Source organism: Marmota monax, unplaced genomic scaffold, assembly GCF_021218885.2.
Source record: "Marmota monax isolate L192 unplaced genomic scaffold, Marmota_monax_Labrador192_F-V1.1 WCK01_AAM20220418_F8-fsc00004, whole genome shotgun sequence".
NCBI classification, from domain to species: Eukaryota; Metazoa; Chordata; class Mammalia; order Rodentia; family Sciuridae; genus Marmota; species Marmota monax.
Window position 1 is genome coordinate 28576642 of NW_026692881.1, and position 24956 is coordinate 28601597.

The 24956-nt window shown below is 51.5% G+C and overlaps 1 protein-coding gene across 5 annotated transcripts in view; it reads right to left on the reverse strand.

Moving 5' to 3' along the window:
• Window positions 1-902: 902 nt before the first annotated feature.
• Window positions 903-24956, reverse strand: part of Afap1l2 (actin filament associated protein 1 like 2) — a 90379-nt gene continuing 66325 nt past the window's right edge. For 4 of the 5 annotated variants that reach the window (XM_046449931.2, XM_046449930.2, XM_046449933.2 and 1 more), the window contains 15 exons: window positions 23117-23207; window positions 17419-17621; window positions 15770-15949; window positions 12883-12972; window positions 11855-11939; window positions 11268-11372; window positions 8960-9171; window positions 7073-7218; window positions 6295-6484; window positions 5516-5755; window positions 5261-5432; window positions 4907-5062; window positions 2956-3149; window positions 2705-2845; window positions 903-1979 (listed from right to left, as the gene is read on the reverse strand). In XM_046449931.2, coding sequence (XP_046305887.1) covers window positions 1953-1979; window positions 2705-2845; window positions 2956-3149; window positions 4907-5062; window positions 5261-5432; window positions 5516-5755; window positions 6295-6484; window positions 7073-7218; window positions 8960-9171; window positions 11268-11372; window positions 11855-11939; window positions 12883-12972; window positions 15770-15949; window positions 17419-17621; window positions 23117-23207 — 2232 coding nt within the window. In that variant the 3' untranslated portion in view covers window positions 903-1952. The remainder of the gene's footprint in view (window positions 1980-2704; window positions 2846-2955; window positions 3150-4906; window positions 5063-5260; window positions 5433-5515; window positions 5756-6294; window positions 6485-7072; window positions 7219-8959; window positions 9172-11267; window positions 11373-11854; window positions 11940-12882; window positions 12973-15769; window positions 15950-17418; window positions 17622-23116; window positions 23208-24956) is intronic. The other variant, XM_046449932.2, reaches the window with a different exon arrangement.

Here is a 24956-nt window from a genome sequence, read left to right on the forward strand (position 1 = left end):
GCCAGCTACCCTCTGACCACTCTAGTGTCCAGGGAAATACCATCTATAAATGATAGCTTTGTCTCTTCCTTTTGAAGTTGAGTACTACTTTTTCTCGTCATTTCCCTTCTCCAGAATGTTTTTAAAAGTAGCAGTAATAACACTTACTCATAACTGGTTCTTAACAAAAAGTACGGTCATTTTATCAGGTGAAGGATGCTTGTTCCTAGCTCTTGATGAATGAGAATGTTCATTATGAGCATTGAGATTTATGGTATGCTTTTCCCACTCCCTTCAAGAAGTTTTTTTCCCCCCACATGTAGTCTGTTAATGTGATAAATTATACATTTGTATACTTTCATCATTGTTCAAAAAACATTGCTGAATGTCAATGATGTTTTTCCATCAACATCCAAAAGTGAGATTTGGTTTTTCTTTTGGATATATATAGCATTTTTGATGACTGTCGTGGAAAACCTGTTTCTCAGACTTTTACATGTCCATAGCACTTTCTTGTATCTGTACTTTCGCCTCTGTCAAGTCTGCAATTCTATACAGCTTTTTTGTTGTTTTGCATTAATCTTTTTAATGATCCAGAATTTGGTTTTGTCCTTTTGTAAATAAACATTTATGCCGTGAACTTCTTTCATTACTATTTAGGAGTCTGTTTAACTTATAGGCACATTGATTTTTTCAATTGCCTATAAACAGTTTCTGCAGAGGTTTCCAGAGAATTTGGTACATTGCTAATTATACTATTTCTACTATTACAATCCTCTTTTAGCCTTAGCTGGTGACTTGTGTAAGAGGACTTTGAAATCTCTTGCTGGGATTGTATCTTATGGTTCTATCAGTCTGTATATATTTTGAAGTTTAAATGTTTGGCCCTGCCCCAAGTTATTCCATGAAATACAAGGAAAACCTGAAATACAATGACCATTTTATTAAAAAACAAAAAGAACTCACTTGGTTCAGGTCCCCAAGTGTTTATGACATAGGAAATAAATGCCCTGGGATTAGAAAGACAATACATTTTTTAAAAAAAGACTTTTAGCTCTCAGGAATCCTTGTTAGAGAACTAAGGCGGGGTATAGATGAAATGTTTCAACCTGTGTTAACAATGTGATCACAGCACAAGGAAGAGCGACACTATACTAACCGAAATTCACCACAGGAACTAACAGAGCATCATATTAAATAATTCTCCTGTTCAAAATGGCCTGAATCTGTAAACATAGGATAATTTTTTTCTATAGTCATGTAAAAAGTCAGATTTCAAGAAACACTTTTCACTGTTCTAAACGATGGAATTTTAAACATTTCTATACAATACAGTATCACAATTTTATTTAAAGGCAGTTGATTCAGGGCTGCCTTGGACCGGAATGAAGACCCTTGGTGGGATCAGTGCCTCAGCTGGATACCAAATATTTCTCTCAGCTACTGTTTCTTAAAATTCATGTTGCAGGTGGTATTGATGCTGTTTAAAATCACTAGAGACTAAGTTGGGCCCACAATCACACTGGAGATCAAACTTGAAGGCAAGGGCGGTTTAACCCCCAACTCTGTTGGCATTGGAAATGGCGCTCAGGTCTTCTCAGTCACCAAAGCCAGGGGGACAGGGTCCTGATACCTCAATTTTTCTTCTACCCCAAAGTTTAATCACCAGAAACTTTTCACTAAAAACACTTGATTAAAAACCAGAAACAGAACATCCCTAAATACAATGTCTTGTTTACAGCCAATAGACTCCAGTCTCCAAAGAAGCCTTATTTTGGATTTGCTCCCCTGGGCTCAAAAAGGGACACAGCCAGCTCTTAACCAAGCTTTCCATTCACAGTACCCCAGTCCTGGCTTTTTCTTCTAAACAGACTCACCCTTTCTCAGAGTCGCTGTTTCAGTGAAGACTTTACCAAAGCAGGATTGTCACCAAGGTCCCAATGACACAAAAGTCTTTAGATGATGTTCATTTCCTAACTTGCTCCTTTCTTCTCCCATTCCTGGAGCACCAAATACCAGCACACCCCCCCCGAAAAAAGAAAGTTATTCTCTGTAGCAACCTTTATATACACAGAAAAATTTAAAGCACAGAAGCAGTTACAAATAGGACGAGTATGTTTCAAACCTGTGTGCTCATTCCTTCAAGGAGCACCTATTAAGAGATGGCCTGGCTCTGGCAGAGTGCTGTTGACCATAACAGTGAGGGAGGGGAGGTCACCTGCTCTAATGGATTGAACACCCAGTGGGTTGGTGCCTCCAACTATCTCTAGCAGGACAGAAAGAGCAGTGTCCAAAGGCAACTCCAGGCATGTTCTTTATTGTACAATTGAGGTAAAGACTAATGCTACTTTGTCTAGCCCTCAGGGAGAGACCTGATCATGGGATCCATCCATCCATTGTTGGGTGACTTGTTTATTTAATTTTAATGGTAGAAGGCCTTTTGGAGGCACTGATTTTTGTGGTCTGAGCTGCAGCTGGCCCATATATTCCACTCAAAGACAAGTGGTGGATAGGTCAAGGACAGAAGTGTCCTTGGGGCTTACAGATAAGAACACTTGAATCAAGTGTAAGAGCCTTCTGGCTAATCAAAGGCACAGTGAAGCCAGAGTCACTGACTTTCTGTTGAGAGCTGAGCCCTCATCAGGACTGGCTCCCACCGCCACAAAGAAGAGCCACATCTTAGCAATGGTTCTGCTGGCCCTTGAGGCTGGCAGTGACTGCTTACCTTGGCTTTCTGGAGGACGGTGCCCTTGCCTGTGACCATGACAGAAAGAGGCCTGTTCTTGAGGGCGGTTGCAGAGTTGACTGGGGTGCAGTCTGGGGGGGAGGTGGAGGCGGAGGTGGAGGCGGCGGCGGCGGCTTTGGGCTGTGGTTACAGGAGGAGAGCAAGGGTTGAGTTGGGCAGGAAGACATGACCCACTTCCCCCAGCCCACGTCCAGGAGGCCCAGCAAGAGCTCAGAGAAGCTGGCACTCACACGAGGGCTCATGTTGTCCAGGTGGGTAGTGTCTACAGTGGTGCCCAGTGTCACGGGCCCAGCCTCAGCCTTCTTCAGGTTGTCCTTCACCTCCATGATGTTGAGCTCTAGGTCCACACGCCTGCTCTCCTCTATCCGACACTCCTCGTCAATTTCCTTCAGCTTCTGTTCCAAGCTGGCCAGGACTCCCTTGTCTGGAGACAGAGAACAGGATTTCAGCTGAGGCCAGGGCGCCACGCTGAGTGGAAGGAGTTTACACACACCCCTGCTGGAGGAGGGCCCAGGTGGACACAGACCACAGGGCCAGCTTTTCCACTGAGAGGTGGGATGGCCTGTGTGTGCAGGGAACAGCCTCTAGGTCCAGATCTTGTGTGAGCGTTCTACAAAGCCTGGGAAATCTTCCTTGGAAGGGTGAGTCTCTCCTGGTGGGCTCGCAGGGGTTCTGAGATCTTGCTATTCTTGCAGCTAAAGCATGAGAGAGGCTGGGTTCTCTGGCTACCCCCACAGTTCCCTCTATGCCCTGGGTCTTGTGCTTCCCGAGGCCTGACCTTAGCCCCTAGGGATAAAATACATAAAAGAGGGCTAAGAAACCACCTGCAGGCTGCAGGAGCCCATTGCTGGAGGAAAGGATGGCACCACATGGGGTCAATATAGTCCCAAGTGTGAGTCAACAGCCACCAGGTTGTTTGCAGGCTTTGTGGTAATTGATCACCCGCGGGCCTCAGTCAGAGACAAGTGGTAAGAGGGGCCACTGTTTAGGGAAAATTCATAGAGAAAAATTAAGTGGAGAATATCTGAAGTGATATTTTTGGTACTGACATTTAAAGACAATATAGTTATTTGCTGGTCAGTATCGATACTTGGAGAATCACTTATCATCTGGATCTCAAGGGCTTATTTGCAAGGAGAATAAACCATAGTGAAAATTCTCTTCTCCAGCCTGGACTGTCCATTAAGGAGAAAGGGTAGGGAGTCCCTGCCTCACACCAGCCGGGGGCTTTCCAAGCACCGTCACAGATGAGCCTGGGTCATCCACATCAGCTCATGTCCCAGCCCTCCAGTCTCAGCTGAGTCAAAAGTAAGCCCAGCCAGGAACACCTCGGCAACAGAGGGTGGCTGTTTAGAGTGACAGATGATAGATTGGGGTAAGAAAGTGGGAGAATGACCGATATCAGGCTTGGGGGGTCCAAAACTTGATTGTGGTGATGGCTACAAAACTATGAATATACTAAAAACCATTGACTTGGTCACTTTAAATGGGTCAACTACATGACAACTATCTCAGCAAAGCCAGTATTTAAAAACTGGGTGACTGCAACCCCAAGACCTTCCTTTAGCAATCGTAAGCTTCCCAGAAAGCAGCTACATTTGTCCCCATACCTACTATGCCTATTGGGCTTGTTCATGCAACTCTAAAATTTAAATATTAAGTGAGCACAAAGCTACTGTCAGAAATTCAAGGTTACAGTAGGTTCTACAAGAGGGAAGTTGCTAGAAAACAGTTGTCCAGCGATAGGAGAGTGATTTGGAAGACAATCAGGAAGGCGTCAGATTTGCTTTACAAGTATCTTAAACTTTGATTCACTTCAAAGGAGTGAGTCTGGAGGTCAATGCTTTACCAGTGTGGCAGAGACCATTCTGCTGACCCACATCTCAAAACAAGGCCTTGGCAGGGCATCGAAAGATGGGCCCAGGAATGGTACTTTTTTTTTTTTTTTTTTTTTTTTTAAGATTTCTACCTTAAGCTAGCCAGCTACCTGCTGGTCTGCTTGGGCTGGGTCAGGGGTCCCTCTGTGGGATTTCAGCCTTTCAGACAGGGCTAGAGGGGACAAGGGTGTGCCGCAGGTGAAGGGGCTCAGGCCCAGAGATCTGGAAGCCAGCGACAAAAAGCCCTTATGTCCCCTAAGCTGAGAGCCCAGCCCTGGGCCCTCCCCACCTGGAGGCCCCTTACCTGCACACTTTAACAGGGTCTCTTTCAGCTCCCGTTTCTCTTTCCGGAGCTGAGCCAGGTGCCCCCGGATCTCTTCCTTCTTCTTCTCGAGTCTGTCTTTCTCCTCTGTGTACCGCTTCACCTCAGCCTCTGTCCGATTCTTGCCAAGTTTGATTTCTGTAGACCCAGAAGGGGATGTTCCAAGTCAGCCGAGCTCGATTGTTAGGGCTGTCCCCAACTACTCCCCAGACTCAGAACCCAAGGCTGGAGCAGAAGATACCTCTTTGAACCTATTTCCTCATCTGAAAGGGAGGGAATAGGGCTAACTTCTCTGAGCCAAGTACAAAACGCTAAGCGCTGATCTTGCATAGGTACCTGCACTGGTCACTCGCAACCTGTCCTTCACAGGTGGGCTGGCGCTAGCTGGGGTGACAGCCACAGTATCGGGGCAGTTTGGTGGGAAGGAGATTCTCTGCTGCTCAGGCTGGAATTTGACTGTGGTGATTCTCAGGGAAGGCTCCTCCGGCTCCCGGCTCTCCAGCTGCCTCTGTGTGGGGAGAAAACACAAAATTCATCTGGAGGATGGGCACACAGGAAGGTGGTCAACCCTCTGCAGGGACCGGACTGTACCTGCTGCTCTGGGTTCTCTGCAGACTTGGTGCAGGGCTCATCTGGGGCCGGACCTGGGTCTGCAGGGAGGGCCTCGGCTGGATCATCGAAGGGTGGAGACGGGGGGAAGAAGGTCTGAGCCTGGGCTCCACCGGAGCTGTACAGGAAGGACTTGACTGGCGTGAGGTCCAGGTACACCCGGTCAAGCTCACTCTCAGAGGGTGCATCTACGGCAGGGGGGGCTTCCTCCGCGGGTTCCACCTGCAAAAGAGGCAGATGCCATCCAGCATTACTCCGTTTCCCAGTTGTGACGGGGCACCAGCCCTGCCTCAGAGCGCCTGTCTCCTCCCGGGGTTCCCAGACACGCCAAGCCTCCTGTTGAGACCTGGTAGTGCCACTCCAGAGGCTGGAGGAAGACTCAGGCCCAGCGTTCACCTTCCCTTCACTTCCTCATCTGTACAGAGGGAACCGGCAGCGCTTCCTGTAGTGGGTGGGATTCAATGAGATCACCCGCAGAGCCCCAGCAGAGGCAAGGCTCCATGCCAGGAACTGCTGGGTAGTGACACCCACCTCAGCCCTGTGTGGGACTGGATGGCTAAGGGTGCCATCCTGCCCCTAGCACTGCCGCAGGCCAAGCCAGGCCATGTACAGAACTGAGCCGGCTGCACCTGGGGTCTACACTGATGGCCTTCAGGTGACTTAGAAACCACTCATCTTGGAGACAACCTGACCACCACCAGCATGGGGGTGCACAGGGCTGGCAGGAGGAGGACTGGAGCTGCTGCCCTCCAAGCCCTTACCGCGGCCGTCAGCTCTGACATCTCCACGTCGTCATACAGCTCCTCCTGGCGGTCCTGGCTGGGCAGCCCGTCGATGTAAGTGTTGGGCTCTGAGAACTTTCTCTGCATCAGTCTGGAAGACACGGGCCAGACACAGCATGCGCTAGGCACCCAGGACAGGGGGTGGACTCGCCAGGATGCAAGGCTTTGGCTGCATGGAGATATGGGGGTGAAGGCCTGCCTCCATGTGTTTGGGGGCATCTCTCTCTCCCCAGAGCCTTTGCCCTGGAACTCTTGGGTCCAGATCCCCCCACCCAAAACATTCCCCTGCCCCATGCCCCTCCTCTTAGCATCCTGTGGCCACCTCCCCCTGACACCTCTCTTTTAGGAGCCTCCCCTGGCTCTGCACAATACCCCTGGGGCAGGGTACACCCCACACTAGTCCTGTTTTATGCATAAGAAAATGGATTCTGCTTCAGTGGCCTGGTTGGCTTTCACCAGTCCCAGCTCCGCCTCCCTGTGAGGCATCAAGTGCTGAATTGGTGTAAAGACAAAGGACAGGAACCCACTCTGCCCTAGGAGCTGGGGAGTGTCCAGCCAGAGCCCAGCTCAGCTTGCAGATCTTAGCAGGACCTCCCTGAGGGCTGCCCCTTGGCCTAGGTCTTCACATCTTCCTGCCGATGGACAGGACAGGGCTGAGCCTCTGTTCCAGCTCTGCACCAGAGTCTGGCCCCGGCCCAGGGTCTAGAAGCAGGGCTGGGAGGGGGAGAGGGCATAACGGGAGGCCCTTCCAACTCACAGGAGAGAGGTTTTGGCCGCGCTCACGATGCAGGAGACTCTCTCGGCGTCCACGTAGTCGTAGGTAAAGTCTTCCGGGTCTGTCTTGGAGCCTGACTCGGACAGCAGGAGGCCTAGCCAGTGGCCCATCTCCTCGGAAGACTTGGCCTGGAGGGAGGCCGAGAGACATGAGCCAGGCCTCCCCCCTCAGGCCACCACAATGCCATTGCCTGATCCCTGTCCTGCCTGTCAAGTCTCTGAAACAGCCTGGCTTGGGCATGATCTTCAACAGCATATCCCACCCCCAGGGACCCCATTTCCATCTGTGACCACCTCTGTGATGCCCTGGATATTAGTCCAAAATATCAGGTCATTTATATGCCTATATGTGCTTCTAGAAATAACTGTTAACAGTTATTACAATGAAGAATTGTACTGTAGGTTGACACCTCTGTGTCACGATGCTCACTTCACTGTTTATCACTCTAATCCATACATACCAGACTGCCTGGACCTTGCTAAGGAATACTATTCAAATTTACTTATGACTTCAAGTCAAGGCATCTTAAAGACCTAACAGCAGATCAAGCAGCTCTACTAATTATCACCTAAATTCCAGTGAATTTGGTGTTTCCCCTCTGGGGTATAATGCGTTCTAATCCAACACACACTTTGGGCACTTCTATTAAAACGCCAACATCGTTTCTTGCCTTTAGAGGGAGAAAAATCTAGGAATTCTATAAAAGCTTCAGGTTTATCTTCATGGGGAAAACCAGCATTTGGGCATTATACCACACACACTGAGTTTTTCTTCAATGGAGAGGCAGCTGTAAGCCCAATTGGATGGTAGTTGGTTTCCTTCTCCCATGTATTTTCAACTGAATTTCTCAATACTGCTTTTCATGGGGGTCCCCAAGTGTAGGCTCCTACCATCTTTGCCTGGGGCAACTGTAGCAGCTTCCTGACAGGTCTCTTTCTGTCCATCCCTCACCTAATAGCTGGATGACGCATCTTGAAATCTACATCTGAACCTGCCACCTCCTTTGAGGGCCAGGGATCCCATTACTCCTAGGATCAAGCCCTGCCCACTCCCAGCCTCATCTCCAGCCAGTCCCCATCCAACCTGCCTGGTACTTGCCTCACTTGTTTGCAGCAACTGTAACTAAGCAATTAATTGGGTAATTAGCCAAATATCCTCACATTCACAAACGAGAATATAAGTTCCATCAGAGCAGGGGGCATCTGTCTCTCTTGTCTTCCACTTTATGGTTCTGAGCAGATATTTGCCGATTGTCAAATGGACGGACCAAGCTCATCTTTAGGAAGCTATTATGATGCGGATGTTTTAGCCACTAGAGGGCAGTGTTAGAGCAAAATTTGGAGGAAGACCTGGGATAAAGGACTAAGCCAACAGGACTTAATGGGCAAGTATATGCCATCAGCTCCACCTGCAGAGCTCCCAGCAAGGCATTATGTCACCTCCTGATTATAAATGTAACATCACATCAGAGGGTGGGGAATGGGAGAAATGTATCACAGAGCAAATCCTGTCCCCCAGATAAGCTCTGTCAGTCCTCATTCTTAAGTACCAGCCCTCCTGGTGGTGACACAAACTAGCACCCATTTGAATCCTAGAGCCTTTCTGGCAGCTCTGGGCGTTCTAAATACTCTGCCTGCTCTAAGTGCAGGAAGTAGCTCATTGCCCCTCTCCTGTAACACAACCACCCTGAGGTTGGAACAGGAGTGGACATTTTTTTTTTTTTTTAAATGCAAACAATCACAGACAAGGGAACTAAAAATGGCCTGAGGCTAGGTGGATCCTGCCTCAGCAGGATCATAGACCTGGAGACCTGCAGCCACCAGCCCTGGCTGTCCCTGCTGCCCACATCCTCCTAGGGGCCAGTGGTACCTCGAGCTTGGCCAGCTCCTCCCCTCCATGGAGGATGCGGAAGGAGTATAGATGGTCGGGGCTGGGATCTGGGACCACCTCACAGCCCACCAGGTTGAGGGGCTGCTGGGCCACCTTGCTGCGGTTCCGGTCCTGGTAGAAGTGCAGGTGGCTGTCCCTGACGGAGCACCAGCGTGACTTCCACTGGCTGTTCACCAGAACATTCAGGTAACCTGCAGGAGACATGCAGTGGGGTGAGGCCGAGAAGGAGCTGGGGCCACACACCTGCAGGAGGGGACATGGCTGCAGGAGGGCCTCTGGGCCTCACAAGACTGTCCTCTGGCATCAATTTCAGAACTGTCCATGCCTTTCATATTGCATGGAAGCTTGTGGATCTCAAAGTCCCTAGTTTTCTTTCTGTGTGTAAGCAGCCAGGCCCTCAGCAGCACTCCCTCCTAACCACAGGTCACCCAGGTCATTGTGGCAGGAAGCTTGCCCACCCCATCTCCCAGCTGCTGGCTCAACCCTGCTGCCTCTGCAGCTGCAGCTTTCTTGGTTCCCGACAGCCTTTGCATCCCCCAGCTGTTCAGACTCAGCCTGTGCATCATTCAGCTCCTCCTCCCCTTGGTCTGCCTTCCATCAGAGCACCTGGAACCTGGTCCAGTGAAACACTCTGCCTCCACGTCAGCCTCCCCACCTGGACACACCTGCTTCCCAAAGTCAGGAACTGCATCGTGGCCTCTCTAATGCCCAAGGTCTGTCTTATCCACCAGGGACCCCATTTCCTCTAGGCACACGGGCTGCCAGCACCCATCATGCCATTCTTTAGTTCTCAGAGGGTTGCTGTGTGCTGTGTTCAGCTTCCCAAGGAGAGGACAAGGCTTTTCCCACATCAGATAAGTGTTTACTGAGTTGATACTATCCACCACACGCAGCTTTGTCCCTGCAAGTGACAAGGATGCGTAAAATGCAGCCTCAGGACCCTCCTTCCACCTGTGCAGTGAGTTGATAGCTCTTTGCTCCTCACCTTCTCAGATACACTGACTTACAAAGTGCAGTTTGGTCTGGAAAGGCAGGAGCTCAGATCTTAAGCATCCAAGTCTTGGGGAGGACAGCCACTGTGTTCTCTCTGGCCTGCCCCCAAGGGACAGGAGCATAGTTGGCTGAGAGAGTAGACTTCCAGCAATGACCCAACCATCTCCCAGACAGTGACGCACAGGGATCAGGTTCCCAGACTGCAGGGGCAGACAGACCCAGGCACTACCCATCGTCCTGGCCAGAGAAGCAGGAGACCACTCCATTTTTCTTTTTTTTTTTTTTTGGTACCAGAGATTGAACCCAGGGTGCTTAACCACTGAGCCACAACCCCAAAGACAGGATCTCGCTAAGTTGCTTAGGGCCTAAGATGCTGAGGCTGGATTTGAACTTGTGATCCTCCTGCCTCATTTTTCCTAGCTGCTGGGATTACAGGCGTGCACCACCACTCCTCCACTCCTTTCCTATTCCACCCACCATCCTGCCAGCCTCAAACAAGAAGAGAACCTAACTGGGCCTCAGAAAAGACTCTTGGGAGAGGACATCATTCCACAAGGAAGAGGAAAAGGCCCAAAGGCAGACAGTAATGGCCTTCAGGCCCCAAGGAGGGCTGCAGTCGAGAACCCCAGTTTGGGGATTAAGATCCCTCACATCAGTGTCTTTACCCTCTGACCTTGGTTTCCGGATCGAGGGCAGTGACAATGACATCTAAGAACCTACCAGCCCCTGTAATGTCCTCCGGTCCAGCCACACGGGCTTCTCACTTTCCCTTCCTCGGCCCGCCTGTTCTGAGTCTTTGCTGCTGCCCCAGGTGGTTCTAGCCTCCTCAGCTCCACCTGCCTTTAAGGCTGAAGTCCACATGCCATGTCTGACCAAGGGCAGAAGAGGTTCTCCATGTCCCTGAGTCCTGACTGCCACAAGGAAGGCCAAGTGCATGCTTAGGGGGAAAAGCCATCCTCTCTCTTGGGCTGAAGGTCTTAAGACTGTGCCTTCCACCCGCCTTCCCCTGTCCTGACACTGTGTCTGCCATGCCCCCCACCCCCCACACTGATCAACTAAGCATCAGTCTTTAAAGAACACTTGGGGGACACTGATTAGTTCCCCTTTCACAAAGGATCCAACACTGTAATAAGACCGACTCCGGCTCAGCACAAGGAGTACCTACAACAAAGACAAACTAAAACCAGGGGCTGTGTGCTTGCCATCCCTAGAGGTGCTTAAACTGGCCCTGGAACCCCCTGCCTTCGTGGTCTGGGCTCCAGCCCTAGGTCCTGGAGGCAGCTAGGGTTCTTACTAGATGTCTCCAGGGACCTCTCTGGGGGCTCCAGCGAGGTAGATTTCTTCCTGCCCAGGTTCATTAGGTTGCTCAGTTTGAGGCCAGCAGAACATTTCTTTTTGACTGTCAAGAGGAGAGAGAAAGCAATCAGTGTTGCACGCAGCCCACCCACATGCAAACTCGGCCCCTCCAGAACCCTCTTGCTCCCTGCCTGCATGTGCGCGCGCGCACGCACACACATCTGCTCCCTAGAATTGGCTGTCTCCAAAGTCACACCGTCAAGGGGGTACTCGGCCTTCTCATAAGAACAGATAAGCACTTGAGACTCTTTACAAACTATATGGCTCAAAGGATTTGAAGTAGGGTTGGCAAACAAGAAGAGACAGAATATTCCATCCTCAGCCTTTCATGAGACTTAACTTCAATTTGGCCACCTCTCCAGTTTCCCAGGATCTATCAGATGCAGCATTTCCAATGGTTTATAAGTTGGAGGGTTTGTTAGAATCAGCTGTTGAAACCCATTAGGGTTGAGTCAGATGGCCAAGTCTCATCCTGGAATAATGTCACCCTCCCCACCACAAGGCCGCCAGCCACAGTGGTGTTACCGTCTTTGGTCTCTGGGACCTCAGGGTGGCTGTCTGTGGAGCTTCCGTACTCTGGAGCAGACAGGTACTTTTCAGCTATATCTGGCTACAGGAAAGAAAAAGGGGGGGGGGGGTGTAGAGAGAGAGATGAATGGGAACCACTGGCTGGGAATGGTTACATTGAGAACTTCAATTGAAGAGAGATTAGATGCATCTTGGGTGCAGACAGGGATAATCTCCATCTACACTGACTTGGTGGGTGGGGACTAGCTGTAGCTGGTTGAATGTGACTCGGGATCATTCCAGTCAACCACCTATTCTAGGAAGCAAGCTGATGGCCCCAACCAACCGGCCTGGCCTGAGGCAGGACCCAGGAAGAGTGGCACCTGGCCATGGAAACACCACAGAGAGGTCCTCAGTTCTTACCTCAACAGGAAGGACACAAATTCACCCTGCCACAGAATGCGGGAGACCACGACTGCCCAGCCCCTCTCAAGTCCCTGTGGCCATGCTGCAGCACGTCTCCAGGGGCCTGAGAGACGCGTGGGCCCTCTTGCTTCCATTCCCTGACAGGGGCCTTCTGCACTGCCAGGCTTCAGGGTACCCACCTGCAGATACTCAGGGACCTAAGGGGTGACCCTGCAGGTGACAGCCCTCCACCCGATTTCCTTGACCTCAAGCCCAGGCTCCAGGCAAAGGCACCCTGAGCCCTCTAGAGGTAGGGGACACGTCAAGACTGCCCCACCCAGAGGCTCCGCAGGGGAACAAGCAGGAAGGAAGAGCCTCATAGAATGAATCTCCCAGCTGCAGCATGTAGGGCGAAGTGACTTTTGCTCTAATAACACTGCCCCCGCCCTAGCAAGAAAATATTTTAGCCCTGTATCTATTTCATCCTTCTTCCTGCCAAACTAAAGTCACTGCCCTTGTCCAAGCATTGTATGTTTCTTTTAATTGAGTTGAAATACAAAAACAAAGCTCCCAATTTTACACTTGAAATTGGTGTGGAAGAAGGGCAGATGGCACTCACTCACAGGCGGGCAGAGCCTTACCCGCTGACAGCACAGGCGCTGGGCATCTGGGATGTACTGGTTTCCCTCGGAGGCTCCTTCGGAAGGCAGGCCGCTCACCTCCTGGATGACCTGAGGCAAGAACACCCTCAATGAGGCCAGGGTCCTTGGAAGGCCCTTCCACCTGCACACACAGCCAGACCAAGGCAGGGGCCCTCGGGGCTGGGAGAGTGGGTACAGAGAAGACCCATAGCTGAAAGGAACAGAGAAGCACTGCCCCTGCCCCGGGCCCCATGGGACTCAGTTGTGGAGGCTGCAGTGGTTGAACTTGGTGGCACAGGCCCATGGCTACAGGTCCCACATGTTCTGGGTGTCGGTGAGGGGCCTTTGCAGCAGAGCCCCAAGATGGCCAGAGCAGCCAGCCTTCAGCTCCCTGAGCCCCTTCCTGCCAGCTGCTCTGCTATGGGTGACACGAACAGTCCCATTTGTTAGACAGTCCTCTGGCGGTGGGGGCCATGGGCTGGCTCTGGACTCTCCACGCCACTCGGGAGCAGGCCAGCCGATTGCCTTGAGCTGACCACCATTACCATCTCTCCAAACTTGCCCGCTACCATCCCTCCCAGCCTCCCCTGGGAAAAAGCCTTTTCACTGCCACCCAGGGCCTGGGCTGGGGACACACAAAGGTCAGAGGTGGCTCTGACTTCACTAAACAGCAATGCACCCACCCCCCTTCTGAGCCAGGGGCCACCTCGGGGATTCTCAGAGGGGCACAGCCCAGGCTGGCAGGCCAGCCACACACACACACATATATACATAATTGCAAAGCCCTTTGGAGGTACAGAATTAGTAAGAGCAATTTAAGTCCCCTTCCTTTTCAATCTTTGCCTAGAGCAACTTGTGGAATGGGCTTAACATCACAAAAGCCAAAGAACACAAGGAAGAACAGTTATGGGGGAGGGAAACAAGACAATTCTCACTTTCAACACTGACTCCAGTTAGGGTCTTTGTTCCACAAAGAATATATGACACAGTTTCATAAGAAGAGGGTTGGTGGGCCGACTAGCCACGTGACCTTGGGCCCAAGCCCCAGCCCTGGCATCTATAAGATAGAGCACCTCTACAGAGTGGCTTTGGGGACTTGAGTTTCCAGTACCCAGCACAGGGCAGGCACATACATTCCTGTCCTTAATATGTCAAGTGTGATTCTGAAGAACAGGAGGCCCAGGGACGGTGGGCAGGTTCTACAAGTCCCAGGCAGCTTGATGGGGAGCCCTGAGGCAGGCTGAGCAGCCACTGTAGGAGGCAGGGACTTCTGGAGCCAGGCCCTGACAGCCAGGTCACCTCTGCACTCATCTGACCTGGGAGACAGGCCCCTCTGTGAAGGCTGGACACAGATGGGCTGTGCCTTCTGAAAGCGCTCTTGTCTTTAAAGCCACCAGCAGGGACTGTGGGGGCCGGGGTCTTAGGAGAGGGCGTGAGAGTCTGGAGCAGGAGGCTGGGGTCAGGGAAGGGAGAGATGGGTCTGGGCAGGCAGGGAACAGCACTGGGAACTGGGGGTAAGGGAAATGTGTGCTCGCATGCGTGTCCACACTGTATGTGTGGGTGCACACATGTGCATGCATGTGTGTATAAATGTGTATGCGCACGTGTGCGTGCACACACCCATGCTCCTGTGCACATAGTGTGTGGGGGTGAGGATATGGAGAGCTGGCAAAAGCCATAGGGGAGACCTGGTGAGACGAGGAAGTTCAAAAGCAAACTAGCAGCTCCAAACCCAGGCCCTAGTCAGCTCTGCAGCCCAAGATCAGCCTCTGGCACTCTGGTCCTCAGTGGTCACCTCTGTGCTGGTCCAGTTTCACGTACTCTGCCCAGATGCAGCACAGTAGCACTTCACATGCATTAAGGAACCAACCCAAGATCACTCAGCTCAAAAGGGAGGAAGCCAGGATTCTGGGCCAGAGCCCATGCTCTCGAATGCCAGCCTTGGCCTTTCTGAAGGGCTAACAATCTCTTAGGAACCCCACAATCTACAAGCCTGTCCATCTGGTGGCCCTTCTTATCCTGTATGACCGCCTTTAAACCACCTGGACATTTTGCAATAAGGGCTGAGATAGCTGCCAGCTCCTCCTAGAACTTGGTCTGGCCAGAATTCTCAAAACAGTTAGTGGTTTCACAAAAACAGCTCACCTGCTCCAAAACTGGGGTACTCAGCACTTGGGATAGCCAGTGCCTGGGGCAGGTACCATTTTCAGCCACACTTTAATCAGGTGGTCAGATCTGCTGCTGACAGGCTCCCCATGGTGGTTATGTTTAGCCAGGTGGCAGGGGACAGCAGGGGAATGATGCTGGAAATGTGTCAATGTGGCCGCAACAGCGAACTGGGCAGCAAAAAGGAGGGAGAGGGTGGCCCTGGCCCTCATAGGCCTCACCAGGGTCCCTTCTTGTTACAGACCTTACAGCTTCTAGAACCATCAAGCTCATCTTTAACCTGGGGTGGCCAGTCCCTCTCCAGGGGCTTCATCAGCATCACACCCTGGAGGGAGTGACAGCAGAGGGCCAGGTGCATTTGTGGTGGCGGGAAACCCAGTGCTGTGGTAAGACAGTCCTAGGTGCTGCCACTCACTTGCCAGGTGACCTTGGGTAGTCACCTCTGCCCTCTGCACCTTAATCTCTATTCCTGTAAGATGGGAGCATGACCATGCCCACGTCACCGCAGGGTTCAGCTGGCTGAAAGTCTACAGCCTGTGGTAAACACTTCAGGGATGCAGCAGAAGACACCCCTTTAATAAGAAGCCTGGTGTTGCCTCATGGGGGGCAAAAAGGCAAGTGGACTCCAACTACTGGCCCAGTCCCAGTTGGGAGCAGAACTGCAGGAGCCCCTGGAGTGAGGCCTGGAGTGAGGCCTGGAGGAAGCCTGCGCCTTGCTCACCCGGAGCCACTGCTCAGCCTGGTCCTTGCTCTGCAGGCCCAGCACAATCACGTCGGCGTTCATGGGCATGATCTTCAGCTTGTGCTCCTTCTTCCGCACTTGCTTCTCCTTGTGAATGACGCTGCTGCCCAGCAAGTTCACGTCTAGCTGAGGGCTGTGGTCCTTGGAGGATTTGTAGCACTGGAAGAGAAAAGATGCTCATTGCCAGGGGCACTGGCCTCACTGGATTCTGCAAAGCAGGGGCCCCTGAATGCTGAAGACCCCCCAAGAGCCTGATTTTACCCCCAAAACTAGAAGGCTGGACCCCCTATGGCAGGCCCAGAGCCTCCACTACAAATACCAGCCATCCCATTCCCAGCATCCGACTTCTCCCCAGCCTTAAGTAGGGATGCTCCAGGACCTTGCTCATCCAAATGGCTCAAGGCTGCTCTGAGCCGGGGGCAGGGGGTTCCCAAAATACAATCATGCCCCAACTTGAGATGTTTCGGTCAGCAATGGATTGTCGTGATGTGCAGTGGCCCTATCATGAGATAAATTGTCTAATAATGTGACTGCCTCGGTTTGTGTAGGTACACACTATGATGCTCACACAGCAATCGCATTGCCGGATGACATGTTTCTCGGACGTGTGCCATCATTAAGCAGCTCATGAGCTTATGTCCCCTGAAGACAACTTAGCTCTCCAAGGTGGAACGGACTTTTCTTACTTCTCTGTATTTGTATTTCTTGCTTGGCTTTCCCAGTAAAGGATCCGTCAGGTGCAAAAAACTAAGCTTATTTCCTGTCTCACCAGGAAGATGTGTTAGCCAAGAAAGGAAGGTACCTTCTTCCTCTCCCAGATAAGGGCTTTGCCCTGAGTGAAGGTTTGCCCTCAATGTAAAATGGGGATCTCATGGGGTTGTTTGACAGGATCATCTCGATAACATTTATACAAAGCAGGGTACATTGTGACCAAAGGAGAATAATAATTCCATGTAACTTTAAGTCAGGACCTAAAACTGATTTCTTTCTTTTTTTTTTGAGATGAAGTCTATGCTTCCCACGCCAACCTTGAACTTCCGGGCTCAGGTGATCCTCTTGTCTCAGCTTCCCTAGTAGCTGGGACTACAGATGCACAGCCAACACAGCCAGCTCAGAACTGTGAATTTTAATTTAATGTAACAGGAAACAAGACTGTCATCAGAGTCCTATGTCTGGCTCCTTTATGGGTCTTGACTTAGAATTAGTAGCTCAAAGTGTTATGGTTTCTGAGAAGATAGCTATGATTCTCATGCTGCTCAGACCACAGCAGTAGCTAGAACTGGGGCTGGTGGTTGGCCTCAGGAAGCCACTGGGCTCCAATGGCTAAAAGGTGATTAAGGACCAGAAGACAGAAAGACGTGTCTTTCAAACATGGGTACATGGGATGGGAAGGATGGGGGAGGTAGTGATAATCACAGCCCCCTTTCAGAGCCTGATGAAAACTTCTAGATCTTTCTAGTCTAGAAAAAACACATTCTTCTGCACTCTCAAAATCTTGCGTGTGATTTCAGGTTGGGAAGCAGTGACAGTCTCCTGACATCAACAGGCTCTAAGCCCCTGGGAGCACACCAGGGAGCACCTCTCTCCTCCTTGACCCTCCCCCCCAAGCAGAGAAGACGGGAACTGACCAGGAGCCTGGTGTCCCTTATCACACAGAGCTGCTTGGCCCACTGGCCCAGCCACTTCTTGCGCCACAGGAAGGCGCAGATGCGGGCGTCCCGCATCAGCTCGATGCTGGCCTCCGGGGAGGGCCACTGGTAGAGTGCGGCCTTGCCCTTGGTCTCCTCTTCATCGTAGGACTCGTAGGAGCTGCTCACGGCCTCACCGTCCTCTGCAAGGAAGATGCGCTTGGTCAGGGCCCTGCAGGAAGGTCGTCTCCCTAAACAGGTGACTTTGGGGAGGGCAGCAGGCCTCAGCAGCCCGAGCCCATGACCACCACCCTCCTGCCCCTCATGCCCTCGAAACAGCCCCACAGCCACCAAGCTAGACCACAGCTGACTTTTTGTCCCTAATTCCCTTTGAGAGGCTTCTCACATGCTGCCTTGGGCCACAAAACCCAAATAACCTAAAACCTGGTCTCTGCCTTTCCGTCTTTGGATTCCCCTGAGGACACACTGCCCCACAGACCAACTGTGTGCTCCCGGAAGCCAGGCGAACCCTGCAGCCTGTTTTTCCAAGGAAGGATGAAGCCACGGGGGTGGGGATCTTTCCAGGCTCCTCTGGGCCTGGCACTTTGTCATTCTTAGGGTTTGGCAGGAAGAAAAGGCCCCCAGAGCCCTAGCTATGTGCTTTGTAGGTCTCTATCCTGGACCTGGATCTGTCCCAGGTCAGAGAAAAGGCCACGTAATCCACAGGAGGAAACAGCTTTCTGGGAAGATGGTACTTCCGCCCCGTGTATGCTGTCCTGGTCACAGCCCTTCTCAGCAAACCCATTCCGACCCTCCCAACTCTGCTCCCTCCCTCTCTGCCGAATGTCCCTTTACTTGGTTCCTAACTCAGAGCAGTCCTGAGCCCTCCTCACATTGTGAAAGAATCCCCCATCTCAACTCGGCATGAACCAGGCACAGTTCTATGCACACTCCACCTGCCCTGGCTTCTAGTTCCTGCTCCTGCTGCCTCTCCAGGCCTCACCGGTGCATTCAAGGCCACCCCAAACCAGGCGAAGAAAATCCACCGAACAATCCATCACTCGACCCATCAATCCTTGAACAGCAGCACCTGGGGAAAAGGGACCCAGGATTCCCGGCCCAACCCCGGGCTCAGCGCAGAACTCTTGTTTGTCATAACCTTGATGCTCAGCCTGAAGTCCCCACAGACAGGGAACTGGCTCCCTCCTGATCACTGGACACTCTCCCATTCAGAAAGAGGGCCCAAGGTCTAGCTCCTAGTGACCTCCACATAGCAGTCCTTGTTCTGCCACCAACTCAGGTGAGTGACACCTTTCTTCTGTCCCATGACACTCTGATTCAGAAGAGGGAGAGCCCATGGGGCACCTAATTCTTCCCAGAAGACTCCAGCAGCTCTTGTCCTGATAGCTGGGTTCTTGCATACTAAGGTACAGACCATACTGGAGTTAGAATGTAAGAAAATGGAACAATGTCACTGCAACAGCTATTCTAGGTGTGGTGCCAATGAAAATATATTTTGTTTTAATATTTCTAAAAACAACACTTTATTTTAATGTCTTTTTTTAAAGTAGTGTAGTACTACTCCTCTTTCTGACTTAATAAAAAAAAACCTGCATACTTTATAATTTGATACCTATTAAATAAGATGGAAAATCAGCACTACCCCCAAGGAGACCCTGTGCTGGTAGTAACATAAATTCACACAAGTCTCTCAGAAAACAATCGGGCAGCTTGTTTTTTCAAGAGCCATAAATATACCTATGTTCTTTGATCTAATAATCCCAGTCCTCAGAGATTATCCTAGGAAACTAGTTTTTCCAAAAAGAAGAGGGGCTGGAGGTTAGGATCTCTGGTTGGATCCCAGCAGCATGATAAATAAATAAAGATAAAAAAGAAGAGGGAGGAATGTTACCTGAATGAATCTATTTATTCAAGTGCTATTTAGCTGTCAGCAAAGGGGCCCGGATAAGGAAAGTCTGATTCCATCCACTCAGTGCACCAATGTACCCAGAATCCATCAATGACTGAACACTAGTTGGCAACTCAATAAACTCCCCGAGATGTGGCAACGGGGAGAAAGCACAATTAGAAGTCTCTATGCAAATAGGTCAGGACTGAAATGTAGCTCAGAGGACGCAAAACAGTTGATCTGATAGGGAAGTGGGAACAGGGGGAAAATCTCATTGTCAATATGACATCATCTGTACAAAAGGTGAAATTTAAAAAATGACACAATGTCGTTGGGATTCTTCCTCCAGAAACAAAAAATTAAGGGAGGGAAGCTCCAGAGGGCAGCGTGAAGGCAGATAAAGCCCCAGTATGGGCTCCTAAGGTGGCCCTGTGTGTTCTGTGGAGAATTCTGACACCTGCTAGTCCTCCTCCCTGCAGTAAGAGGAAGCTAACTGAGAAGTAACGGCCCGTGGTAGTACCTGCGGCAGCTAGGAGAAAATTTAGGGCAAATGTACTAACAATTGTATTTATCCCTATGAGGGCTCACGGCACACCATAAATGTAGGATTCTCTTAAAACAGGTTCTTGGCTTCCAGGGGGCGCAGGGTAAGCAGGAAGGAAAGGCAGGATGTTCAGGTGATCCCATCAGGACTGTGCCCCACTGTGTCCTGCGGAAAGTCCTCAGGAACCAAGGGCAGAACAACCATGCAGGTTCCCTTGGAATCATTCATCCATATTTCTGGCAGGGGTCTGTGGAAAGCAGAGCAAACCATGCCCCTGGCAAGACAGCACGTGGGGCGCACATGCAGGACCCATGCATGAGGACGGGAAGAGGACAGTGCCGTCCTCGGGACATGCACCCATCTCTCCAAGCCAGGCATCAGGCACGGCATCACTGGCATTCCAGTTCTGGGGACAAGCAGTACCCAAGGTGATCGTGGCGTAAATGACTCCTTCGGGCACCTGCACCCATCTGGGGACTCCAGGAGGGAGAGATCTGCCAGAATGGCCTGCATGGTGTCCAGAAGCACAGAGGCAAGGAGAGAGAGACAAGATGAAGAGAGGGACGTACCCAAGTACAGAGACCCACATGTGGCAACATGGCCACCTGTCCACAGAGGTTAGCACTTGATCCTCTGAGGGGTTGGCTGGTGCTTTAAGGGAACACTTAGGGGTTCTCTGCTCTCTCTGCAGAGGATTCAGTGGCCCAGAGAAAGGATGGCCAAACATGGAAGGAGCCTGGGTTCCTAAACTACATGGAACCAGAAATACCTAGTGAACTGCTCTGTGAGTGAGCAGCAGATTTGGGTCCTGTCACTACAAATGGACACTATGGAGCTATTTGTTACAGCAGCTGCTATGCCCGTAGCAGGAGACATCATGAATGATGAACCCAATGTCCTGGGCAAGAAAAGACTCCCATGTCAAGCCATCAGGACACACACTACACATTTGCTTGGAGAGAGGACCCCATCCCAGCAGCACACGTAGGGACACTGCTGATAAAGCAGGACAAGAATCCAAGAGACTGACCCTGTGACAGGAAGTCAGCAAAATAGTAATTGGCCAAACAACTAGAGGAAGGGGCTGGAGCCCAGTGCTCCTTCCTCCTGCTGCAACCTGCACATCCCGCTACCCAAGCAGGTGTGGGGACAGCAGGCAGGAAGTGAGGACAGACCGGCTTGTCATGCAGGAAAGTCCTCCTCTGTAACAAGTGTGGCCACTTCTTCCCAGGTCATCCTCAGACCTTGTCCTGACAGGAGGGACGAGGCCCTCTTCCTGCCCACCTTACTATGGGTTTCCACAGCTGGGTTTTCTCCACCCCAGGGCTTCCCTGACCCACTCCCCAGGGTGAGCTGAAGCTGTCCTGGTGATAACCTTTAGTCCCAGTTATAAACAACAGGGGGACTCAGGCTGAGACAAATACCAAGAACCAGGTCTTCCCAACCACTTGTTTGTGTCAAAATAAAGCTTCTGCCTCCCAAACAGGCCTGGGGCATGTCTGGGAGGCAGGCCCTGACTGGCACAGGCCACACCCTAGAGAGCCAGGCTTAAGACACACAAAGGTGCTCACTGCAGTGAGTCACTGACTCTACCTTCAAGATGGGCCCAGACAGCAGCCCCGCACCCTCAGCTGCCGTCTGAAATCACAGCGGGGCAGGTGACTTGGCAACGTCACACGCGCTCAGTGGGAGAAGCTAAGAGGCGTCTACCCACAAGGCCAGCCACTCAGAATATCCTCAGGTGGACAGGCCCTCGCCTCCCACAGTTCCTGGGACTAGAGGCGGCAGGTACAGTGTGAAGGAAGAGGAGAAGCTGACGTGGCTCCAAGTCACTGGTGCTGTCTCATCCTGGGTCCTGCTGTTCATGGAACCACACGCCCTCTTCTGCCAAGTTTATTCCCACCAGCAGGGACCGTCACTGTGCGTATCTGCAAATCACACTGTGCTTTCAAAACCCTTTCACTTACAAAGGAAGGAAAGAGAAAAAGAGAAGAAGGTGCTAAAGTTTGGATGTTGACTCTCCTGCAAAGGTCCACGCCGAAGATGTGGTCCCCAGGGTGGAGCTGTTGGGAGGCACTGGAACCTTTAGAAGTAAGGGTCCTGTGGCTGTAGGGCTGTAGGCCTTGGGGGTGTGCTCACAGCGGGGATGGTGGGATCCCCTTTGTTCTACTGCTTCTTGGCCATGAGGTAAGTAGCTTGCACTGCCATTCAGCTGCCCACCAGAGACTCTGAGCAATGGGTCTGTCCAGTCTTGGACTGGAACCTCCAAAGCTATGAGCCAAAATAACCCTTTTCTCTTTATAGTTATCTCAGCTATTTCACTATAGTAAGGGAAAGCTGAGCTCTGATCCAGCTTCCTCAGGCTGAGAACACTGGCCAAGAATGGATGGCTCCAGCATGGAGCCATCCTGTGTAGCCATTCATACAGGGTGCAGGAGTTAAGTGAGGTCAGTCACTAAGGGACCCCATCCAAAGGCTTGCAGTTTCATTTAAAGTTCCAAAGCCCTCACCATGGCCTGCAGCCCTCCACTCCTCATCTTCCCCTACTTCACCTGTTCTTGCCATGCTGGCCTCTACCCCAGGGCCTTCGCAAATACTGACACTTTCTAGAAAGTTCTTCTCACAGGTATCTGCGTGATCCATTCGGCACAACATTCAGGGATCTGCCCAAAGTCATGCCATCAGAGAAAAGCACTCCTCTCCTGCCAAAGTCTAGCCTCGGTTCTGTTTTCCTTCCTAACGCTTGGCTTATCACTACACAATGTATTCTGGGTTTCTTTGTATCTATTTTCTTTCCAGTGAAGCTGAGTGCTCTTGTCCTGGTCACACGCTGGGAGCACAACAACTCCGAGTCACAGAAGAACATGGAAGCTGAGCTCAGACTGTGTCTGGCCTCCATTTCCATTGCTTCCCAGGGACGGGCACCCCTTGGCCAACAGATCCTCCTCCACCATCTTTCTGGGATGAATGGAGGAGATCCAGGTGGGAGCACAGTCAATACCAGCACCGTGAGCCTGCTCGCTGCGGGCCATCCTCACTCCTCCTGGCAGGCTGGCTGGGTGGCTGTGGGTCTTGGCATCACATTGAAGACCAAAGGCCAAATGCCCTGATTACCATTTTCTCTGGGAATGGCAGCCCCTTTGCCTTCCAGCCAGGGATGAGTGAGTTGGTGGCCACCAGGTGAGTGGGCCCGACCTCTGGGTTAAAGCAGCGAGTCCCCTCCAGCCCCAGCCGCTGGGACATACCATTGACAGATGTGTCGTATGGCTCGGCCTCTTCATAGTAACCCTCTGGAGACTCGATCTTTGGGACGGCAGGCTGTTTCCGTTCTGGAATCTGTGGCATGATCAGATAGAACAGACACCTTCAGAAAAGGCATGCTGGGAGCAACCTGGATCCACCCTATGGGGGGGGGGGGAAGGAGGAAGGGGTCCAGAGGGAAGGGAAGCCTGCCCGGAGTTCTACCAGGGAGGAGGGGACAGCATGGAAACCCAGGGATCCCACACAGGGACACAGGCTCTCCAAGCCGCTTCCCTTCTCTGCAAAAGAATCATCCCAGGGCCATTCTGAGCTTTCTCTGAGACTCAACACTTCCCCATGGGGCCTGGCCACACTAACTGCAAGGACACAATGGTGGGCATTGTGGGGGCCATCCACAACCCAGGGGTCTGTAGGTTGGGCAGAGAGGGCAGTTGATGTGACAGGAGCCTAATCCCTGGACTACTGTCCTGCAGCTGAGACAGGTCTCCCTGAAGAGGGTTGGCAGAGGCCGGGTGGCTGCACCACTGAACCTCCAAGCTCCTCCTGGCCTCAGACAGCAGAGCTGGGCAAGCCCAGAGGTGGCTCCAAGGTCTCTAGCCCCAGCAGGAGTAACTCCCTCCCTGAGGGTGCAGCTACAGGATCACCTGGGCATCTCCTAATCCACCGGGTACTAAGTGGGGCCAAGGACGTGGCTGCCGGGCCACGAACGTGCAGCAGGCCACACTGAGAGCTGCGAGCAGAGGACCTTCAGCTTCCTGTGTTAGTCTCAGGAGAAGTGTCTGCTCCTCAGCTGTCCCCAGCCACCAGCCTGAGAAAGGGCAGCCCGGGAGGCCCAGGCAGCTTCCCAGAGTCCAAGGGGGGAAGCTTCCCCTGCCCTCAGCAGCCAGAGGGTCTTCTCAGACAGCCCTGGGCTCTGCATCGGGCTGGCCAGTGCTCCCGTTGCAGCCTCTGGGAAGCCCCCTTTCAGCAGGTGGTGCAAGCACCCCTAAGGGGGTGTGAGGAGGTGGCCTCTATGGAGAGAAGCTCAAGGAACCCAAGATCTGACTCTGGATCAGGATCCCACAGCTAGAAGAGGACAGAGCAGAGAATGATCCTTCTGCACCAAGCAACATTTCAGGAGTCTCCCAAAAGCCTCCCTGAAATATCTAAATGGATCAGTCCAGAGGGGAAGTGTAGGACAGTGGTGAGGAATCCAACTTCCTGTGTCAGGCTCATATCCTGATATTCCGGCTGTGTGACTCTCAACAACCTGGGCTTTAGTGCAAAATGGAGTAGAAATACCTGTCACATGGGGTTGTTGTAAAGATAAAACTGGGCTCAGCAATATTAAGCACTCAATAAATATTCATTTTTATTAACCTAAGAAAATAAAATGTAAAAATAGCAAATGGAGAAGTTTCATGTATATGTATTTGGCAGAGGACAAATCAATGTATTCTGGAAGGATACAAAGGGGACTGTTTGGGCCTGACCCAGTGTATGCCAATCTCTACCTCACTTTGGTACAGAGGAACAAGTCAGAGCCCCAGGTCCCCAGGCTCCTGAGGCAAAAAACACTAAGGTCAAGTTAAAAGAGAAAATGATTTTCCTAAGAACTCAGGAGAGAGTCCTCTAAACACAGACACATGAAAGACCTGTTATTGGATATCAAAGGAGAGGGTCCTAATCTCCCCAGGGATCCGAGAAAGGGCTGATATTTGAATCATCGACATCTTTATGCTGGGGAAGACAGTGAATGTTGAATGAAGATGCAGAAGAGATTTGACTTCAATCCCAGAAATAACTTTCTGACTGTTCAGAGGAAGAGACGGGAAGAAAGTCACC